General features: G+C 40.1%; 1 protein-coding gene across 1 annotated transcript in view; it reads left to right on the top strand.

Moving 5' to 3' along the window:
* The first annotated feature begins 1,546 nt into the window (after positions 1-1,546).
* Positions 1,547-9,285, top strand: part of LOC145351669 (protocadherin-10-like) — a 207,283-nt gene continuing 199,544 nt past the window's right edge. The window contains exon 1 of the mRNA XM_080201229.1: positions 1,547-4,408. Within this exon, the coding sequence (XP_080057355.1) occupies positions 1,850-4,408 (2,559 nt within the window). The 5' untranslated portion in view covers positions 1,547-1,849. The remainder of the gene's footprint in view (positions 4,409-9,285) is intronic.

Here is a 9,285-nt window from a genome sequence, read left to right as displayed (position 1 = left end):
CAGTATTGCAAATGTTACTTGGTGTTTTTATTCTAAACATCAGATTCCTGCTAAGGAGTTTCAACAGATGCTAGCTCATGCCAAAAATATATTTATTGTTTTGCAAACTTGCCTTCATGTCTAGAAACAAATTGACTAACAGAGAACTGTGATGATGAGAAAACGGCTCGGTAAATTTTTAAAAGTTGATTCTTTGCACCATATTTAAAACTCCATTCCAATTTGTTAACAAACTGTTTCTTTCATGTTCACCACCAGTAGAAAGGAACCAGGCATTTACTTGAGGAAACATATACCCATTTCAGGCAACGCTTGGAACATTAGAGAAGGATCCAATTATTATTTGTTGGTCCCTGAAAATAACTGCTTAACACAGGACGTGTTTTGAAGAATGTCAAAGTTTTTTTTCACGCAACTAATACTCGCGATTCAATTTAGGTTAAATTTTGTCTGAAAGTTTTCTTGCAGACATGACAATTCTTGAGTCCAACCACATCTTTTATTTCAAAATTGTACGCATTATATTCTGGGGGCATGGGAGACAGAGAGAACGTTTTAAATATTACACATACCTGTATCACTCGTATTGATAAGGTTTGCTGATTTTCACAGCCGCGACCTTCATTACGCGAAGAAGTTGACTCTGAATTTACGATCCCTTCTTCTCACAACCTATTTCCTGACTTACTTGGCCTATATATTACTGCAATCGCCTATCTAACATGCTATATCCCTTCCATGTTTCAAATCTCTTGCTTTATAGGTACCTACACTATCTGAAAGTACAACTGGTCTGTGCGTACCTTTTAGTCAATATGACTTTAATCTGCGCGTGTAAATAACCCAGCCAAGATACCTTAAAATAATTACGTTGCTTATTATCTAGACTTCAGTGCAGAAGTAATTCAGGTCCCTTCGGGATTTCTGCCAAAGGTCCATTGAAGATTTTTTTTTCATGGCTCATTAGGTTTGGACATTCACTGGGAACTCCGGAAGCAAGTTTTCACACGAGTGCACAATAATGAGTTTAATAAGTTAACTCCAAATGTAAAACACATGTGAATAGTGCCGAATATGCGAAATGTTTGTACATGTAATAGTTACGATTTTTCTTCACATATTGTACGTATCATCTGATTGTCTACCTCGAAGACCTTGATTTCCATTCTCGTGAAATACATTGATTTCTGTTGAAAAATAGGTCATTAGCAATAGTCTGTCAGCTTTGCTATGCACATCACCGATAATACAATATGCTCAGCGGGCATTTTGCATAGAAAACAAGAATTCTAATATTCGGCATTTAAATAACATGGGCGGGTGAGAGAGTCACACGTTCTGTCATATTTCACTACTCGTAGTTCTGCTGATTTGAACATTAAAGCATGAAATAATTTGTTGCTGGAAGTGGAAGACAGAAACTTGATACATGCTTTTACAGATACTGCATCGTTAGGTAATGCCAAATGTTCCGCGCTGCGTTTTTCGCTGTTGCTGTCCGCCACCGAGTGCTGAAATGAGAGCTGAGAGCTTTCAGACCCTGAACACAAAGAAGCCACCTACACATACACACGCATTGCGTGCGGTGCTATCTAAAGTACAACATTGGAATTACAGATATCAGTACAGTTCTACTGTCCACGCTGAGCGCAGATGGAAACAAGGCTCCCATAAAACGGGGCACTTCCCTTGGAGGAAATGTTCTATTGAAACCATATAAGAGATCTGAAAATCGCAAGCAATAATGGACTTGTCACTGGAATAAGTTCTTCACCAACAAGTTCTGGCGGCGATTTTCCTTCAAAATCTGTCAATAACAATCAGAAGACAGACCCCGATTGCCGTCGAAATGACAACTGGAAAGAAAGCGTGGACGCAAACAAGGCAAGTGTTATGCTACATTGCGGTGTCCTGTTTTATGGATTTGATTTCAGGACAGATTCGGTATACAATTCCGGAAGAACTAAAGCACGGAGCTTTTGTTGCGAATGTTGCTGATGATTTGGGTTTAAACGTTAGTGAGCTAAGCGCCAGAAGACTGCGCATCGTTTCTGGTGCCTCGGCACAGTATTTGGAGGTAAATTTGGGCAATGGGATTTTGTTCGTGAATGAAAAGATAGACAGGGAGCAGCTCTGTGGTCCGATTTTCACTTGCTTTCTGCATCTTGAAGTTGTTATCGAAAATCCTCTCGAACTATACCGTATTGAAGTAGAGATTCTGGATATAAATGATAACTCCCCAACTTTCTTGAGGAAAGATTTTCCTTTGGACATTATAGAATCGGCACTGCCGGGCATGCGTTTCCCCCTCGAGAGCGCTTACGACCCAGACGTGGGCACTAACTCAATTCACACCTACAGACTGAGTCCAAATGACCATTTCATCTTGGATGTGGAGACGCGAAGTGATCGGAGCAAATTTGCAGAGTTAGTGTTGGAGAAAATGTTGGACAGAGAGCAACAGCAGGTCCATCAGTTAGTTCTAACGGCCGTTGACGGTGGGATTCCACAGCGATCTGGTACTGCCCTGATCATTGTCACTGTCTTAGACGCCAATGACAACTTGCCTATCTTCGAACAGACAATTTACAAAGTTTCACTGAAAGAAAATGCGCCCAAAGGGACATTGGTATTAAAATTGAATGCCAGCGATTTAGACGAAGGCTCCAATAGTGAGATAGTATATTCATTCAGTAGTCACACTCCGCCGAGGGTGTACGAACTGTTTAATGTGGACACCCATACAGGTGAGATTAGAGTTAAAAGTGTTATAGATCACGAAGAATTGAATATGTTCGAAATATATATTCAAGCCAAAGACAAAGGTGGTCCATATGCAATACCCGTGCATTGCAAAGTTCTCGTGGACATAATTGACGTGAATGATAATGCGCCTGAAGTGATCCTGACTTCATTGTCAAGCCCAGTTATGGAAGACGCTATGATCGGTACAGTCATTGCTCTCATCAGTGTTTCAGACAAAGATTCTGAAAAGAATGGACGTATCAACTGTGAGATCTCCCAGGGTATCCCATTTAAGCTCCAGTCGTCCTTTAAGAACCATTACACACTGGTGACCACGGATCTTCTGGACCGTGAAAGGGTATCAGAGTACAATATTACAATCACAGCCATTGACTCCGGGTATCCCTCTCTTTCCACCAACAAGTCTATATTTTTAAAGGTTTCAGATGTGAATGACAACGCTCCAAGGTTTTCGAAACCTTCCTACACAGTATACATCACAGAAAACAACGCGCCTGGTGCTACCGTTTGCTCCGTGACAGCATTCGACCCTGATTCTAATCAGAATGCCTATCTGTCCTATTCTATAGTAGAGAGCATGATCCACGGTCTACCTTCCAGATCCTATGTTTCTATCAATTCAGATAATGGCAAGGTTTACGCATTACGCTCTTTCGATTACGAACAACTAAAAGATTTTCAAATCCAAATCCAAGCTCAAGATGCTGGATTTCCACCACTCAGTGGCACTGCGAAAGTAAACGTGATAATCCTAGATCAGAACGATAACGTTCCCTTCATTGTGTCACCACGGCCAAACAACGGTTCAGCTGCACTTCAGAAGGTGCCGCAATCTGTGGATCCGGGGCAATTAGTGATCAAAGTCATTGCTACAGACGCGGACACTGGGCAGAATGCAAAGCTCTCCTATCAATTGCTGAAAGCAACAGATCTAACACTGTTCAACGTAGCGCACAACACGGGAGAAATAAGGACAACCCGACGTTTCGGGGACCGAGATGTCCCAAAGCAAACTCTGGTCATCCTCGTGAAAGATAGCGGGCAAACTTCCCTTTCGGCAACCGTTACCATTATATTTTTAATAATGGATAACATTACAGAAATCCCGCCTGAAATCAGCGATTTGTCTGAGAATCCAGAGCAAAATTCTGCCTTATTGTTTTACATAATTATCACATTGGGATCCATTTCATTTCTATTCATTGTGGCCATAATTATCGTTGTTACAATCAAATGCCGCCAGCACAGAAATAATGCCCAAGATTGCAATACTGCTGTCGGGAGCTGTTGTTGTATTCAAAATTTGAATTCTGCAGATATTCTGAAAACACCTAAAACAAGCCTTCAAGTGACGACCAGTCCGAAAGTGCCACCTGACTTCTTAGAGATAAGTGGAAGTGGGCCTGTCTCGCAGACCTATTATTACAAAGTTTGTTTGACGCCTGAATCTGCCAAGAGTGATTTTACTTTCCTCAAACCGTACAGCCCAGCAAAAGCCAAAGACCTGACCAGTACTGCTGACCCCGGCGGGATGGAATGGAATGCGCATGTACCAAAAACTTCAAACAACGATCTGTCGACGTCCAATGTCAATGCGCAAGTCATTAAATTTCGTGAATGGGATGGAAATGTACCCAGTCAGGTGAGACAGTGATTTGCCCAATCATCAAGATTGTTCAACTGCATTGATTTACTTATTTTCTTTGTTGTAGTTTTTCATTTGTGAATTAAGTCACCATCTTTTTTTGTTTAGTAAATGATGAATGCCCAATGTGCCAACTACACTTCATTTAAGAAAAAAAAGTTTTTTTTAAAACTTCATGGATTGTTTTTTGTCCAGCTAATTGAAAAAAAACTTTAGAAATCACTTATGTCTTGTCATTGGTCTGAAAATAGATTGTTTCAATTTCGTAACTCTAACTTGTGGTGAATAATGCAACCGAGAAGAAAAAACTATGAAAGTGGAAATGCAACCAAGCGCAAAATAGTTGCAATTAAAACATCTATTGAAAGTGTGTTACAGTATAACAATTCTGCTAAATGCTGGTCATTATGCTAATGCAAATGACAATGTTTTAAGCATATGCCATAGTTGGTATATTTGGGGCTTAGATACAGTAACATTGTTTTCATTAGTTGGTGCTAAAGATTGGAGCAATTTTCATAATCACCCACCTTACAGTGTTAATGAGTTATATCAAGTACTTGTTACATGGTAATCTGATGTGTTAGCAAAGAAAATAGATTAATTACTTTTCTTCTGTTACCAATGTTGACAAAATGCATCCAAACATATTTTTACTGTATGTTGTGTAAGTTAGAAAAGAACTGATCATGGCAAGTATTTATTTGATGCAATTTTAAATAAGGATAAAGTGCACCATATATCTTTGTGACAAATAGTCAAGCCTTAAGTGAATAAAGATCATCTGTGCTATCTAAACTTTAACCATAGGGATCAAAATCATCTGATTGCCCTTATTTAATTAAATGTTGGCAATGTGTGATTCATTAGCAGCTCTTCAATGCTATAACTAGTAAGATTAAGACGTGGCAGCCAACTCTATGTTAACCAGTATATCCACAGGTGGAATTTGTGTTCTGAACCTCTCACAGTGATTTGATCCCTTATGCAATTAAGTTGGAAAATCTTCTACACAGGCAGCACAACAGTTGCTAAAGCACAAATTCAGTCAAATTAAACACATTTATAGAAAACAACTCCTTAAGGATGTTAATTCCTTTACACTGAATATGAAGCAAATTGGACAGCATCATTTGGAGGATTACAGGCATATACTTATGCAAGAGGTACAAAAACAGCTATGGGGTGCCCTCACAAGTCGTGATCCAGCAAATACACTACAATTGGAAGTTATTTTTTGAAAGGTCAAACCATTGTTAGAATAGAACCATCCAACTCATTATCAAAGATTCATAAAAACTCCTACAGCACAGAAAGAGACCATTTGGTCCTTCTTGTCAGCTCAAGCCATTAGGCTTCTAACTATTCTAATCCAATTTTCCAGCATGTGGTCCACCATCTTGTTTGCAATGACATTTCAAGCACTCATCTAAATACTTCTTCAATGTTGCTTCTCACACATTTTGAGGAAGTGAGTTCCAGATTCCCAACATTCTCTAGGTGAAACATCTCCTGTCCTTTACCTTAGATCTATCTTAATTCTATGTCCCCTGGTTAATGACCCTTCTACCAAGGGGAAAAGTTAAATCTTTTCTATCCTATGTTCCTCATATTTTTGTACACCTCAATTAGGTGTCTCCTCTGGCTCCTATACTCTGAGGAATGCAAGTTAAATGGCTGCACCCTTACAGACTTCTTTATAGCTGAAACATTTCAGCCCAGGCAAAATCCTGATGAATCTCCTCTGCTCCCTCTCTAGTCCAGTAACATCCCTATAGGTTGGTGTCCAGAAATGCACACAATCCAAATGTGGCCTACGAAGCATTTTATACCATTCTGTTATATAAAGGCAAGTATCATATATGCTTTCTTAACAACTTTATCTTAGTGTGTTGCTGCCTTCAGAGATCTTTGGACTTACAGCCCAGTGTCTTTCTGGTGCTCTGTGTTTATGTTCTGCACAAGTTGGATGAAAAAAAGTGAAGTGATAGCTGGTGAGACTGGATGAAAACAACAACACAGGTGTATTGATTAGCTCTTGACTCAACATAGGCTTGATCTAGACTAGGCAAAAGACTGTGAGGCAGCTGATGACATCACAAACTATACACATGCCCAGACTTTTAAAGTGATAGCACAACATAGGGGTAGCATGGTGGCACCATGGTTAGCACTGCTGCCTCAAAGTACCAAGGTCACCGTCTGTGTGGAGTCTGCATGTTCTCCCGTGTCTGCGTGGCTTTCCTCCAGGTGCTCCAGTTTCCTCCCACAGTCCAAAAATGTGAAAGTTACGTTGGTTGGCCGTGTGAAACAGCTACTTAGTGTCAGGGGGAATCGCAGGGTAAATATCTGGGGCTATGGGGTTCGGGGCTTGGTGGGATTGTAGTTGGTGCAGACTCGATGGGCTCAATGGCCTCCTTTTGCACTGTAGGGATTCTATATCAGCACAACAGCCCCAAAAATATCACATCCCTCCCTATACTTTTGAAGCCCCATAACAACAAATAACCTGAGTACTTTACATAGTCATCAAAACCTATATACAAGGGAAGTTAATGCATCATTGTACAGTAATAATAGTTAATAGGAAAGACAATCTGGCGGCTATCTATTCCACACTGTCCACCTGTGCACTTCAGGAATTTGATTGTCCATAACCTTAGAATTAATTTTTGGTTCTTTGGAGGATCTTTCTAATTTGCAAAGCAAACAGCCACTTTTGCAGAAGGTGGACAAGTTGTAGCAAGGATTCTTCAGCAATCTTGGTTTCTGTTCATTGACCCAAAGTCACATTATCCAGTGGTATGGAGTAGAGATTCATCCAGAGGTAGTTCTGGCATAGGGGATACTGGTGCACTGATGCATGTAGCTAACAACTGATCAGCTTATCATCTCCACACTAATTCATCTTCAGTTAGTACTGTACAGGAGATAGGGACAGTTTGAGCTAATATACTGCAGGGACCCACTTTTCAAGAATTTTGAGGGAATAGGGGACCTGCATCCCCAGATTCCTCTGTATATTAGTGTTCCTAATGTTTCTGCCATTTATAGTATAATTCGTACCTTAATTTGATCCTCCAAAATATATCACCTTGCGTCGAGTTGAATTAAACTCCATCTGCCATTTCTGTGCCCAAGTCTCGAATCTATTTATACCCAGAAAGTAGACATTCTTTTTGTGACTGTTATTTAATGGGTTGTCGTGCCTACTCTGAGCTGAGCAGGCTTCTTAGCAGCAAATTGCATTGAAACAGAAATCTCCAAAGCATAAAGCTATTTGCAGACCCAAATTTCATTCTGTGAGCTATCTCCACTATTTAGCTTCATTGCTGAGTCCATAAAGCAGCTGATCTTTGATTGTGTCATCACCAAATTCACAATGCTGCACAAGGCGCTTTAGGGTAGAAAAAATTGTGCTATATTTTCTTCTTCCAGCTGATTTCGCTTATGGATTTTGAAATTCTCTGCAATGATTAATTATTTGGCTGAATAATGATCCTCCAGTATCATGCTTAATTCCTCATCTGTTTTGGAATCGGTTTTCTCAGGCTGGACCAGAGTCCAATGCAAATTTAAAAAAAACTGTCAAGGATGCAGAGAAAAGCACCTCAGGAATATTGTTTACTTGGGTATGATAATGAAATCCTTATGCAAAGGAATTCAAATTTTTGGATTTTCCTCGAATTGTCCAATGGTGCCAAATGTTTCCACCATTTTACAGGGAAACCAAAATCTCCAGCAGCTCCCCACAATCTCAGAGGCTAATCTCATTTTACAAATTGTAATGTGAGTCAACCTGTAACAGCTTTTCTGAGATTTATTGCTTTGCACAAAATTTCTCTCCTGGTTCACAGAAACTCAGCACCTCAATCCAACTGAAGCTGTGGTGAGCTCTGCAGCATGACATCCTTGGGGTGCTGGTTTTAATTTTACTATGGTATGGACCTGCTTCTGTTTTTTGATTCAACGACTTTAGCAGTCGGACATCAAGTGCAATTGGCTGACCTGATTCTGTCCAAATGTCAACAGTATCAAAGTTTCTGGTTGGTAAGTGCAGCTCTGATTGCTTTTCCATCTCTTGATCAGAAAGAATTTTATCCACTCCTCATTGCCAGCATTCTTTTTTATATATTTCACGAGTTGGATTTAATAAAATGAAGTGATAGCACATGGGGTTGGGTGAAAGCGACAATGCAGGTTCATTGGTCAGCTGTTGACCCTACAAAGCTGTCTGGACGAGGCAAAAACCCATGAAGCAGCTCATGATATCTTGAACTATGCACACGACTATCTCTTTAATGTGATAGCACACAAACACAACAGCCCCACATATAAAACACTCAGTACTTTCTAGCATCCTACCATTCGTTGTGCACTCCCTTGTCTTGTTAGCCCTTCCAAATTGCATCATCTCACATGTTCATGTTAACTTCGTTTGTCACTGTTTTGCTCTTCTGACCAGCCATCATTATCCTACTGTAATCCAAGGTTTTCTTCCTCATTTTTTTTACCACAATGCCAATTTTAGTGTCATCTGCACATTTACTCATCATAGCCACCATGTTCACATCTAGGTCATGAATCTACACTACACACAGCAAAGGATCCAGCATGGAACTCTGCAGCACATCACTGAACACAGGTTTCCGGTCACTAAACCAATCTTTAACCATCATCCTCTGCCTCCTGTCTCGGAGCCAACTTTGGACTCAATTTGCCTATTTGCCCTAAACCCGAGAGGTTCTTTCCTTCTTGATTAGTCTCCCATGTGGGATCTTGTTAAAAGTCTTGTTGAACTCCATGTAGGTTACATCAACTGTATAGCCCTCATCTACACAGCTAACAAGCTCCTTGAGAAATTAAATCAAATT

This window comes from Carcharhinus amblyrhynchos, chromosome 13, assembly GCF_965287045.1.
Source record: "Carcharhinus amblyrhynchos chromosome 13, sCarAmb.v2.hapA, whole genome shotgun sequence".
Classification (NCBI taxonomy): Eukaryota; Metazoa; Chordata; class Chondrichthyes; order Carcharhiniformes; family Carcharhinidae; genus Carcharhinus; species Carcharhinus amblyrhynchos.
Note: the sequence above shows the minus strand (reverse complement) of the source record. Positions and strands in the feature narration are given on the sequence as shown.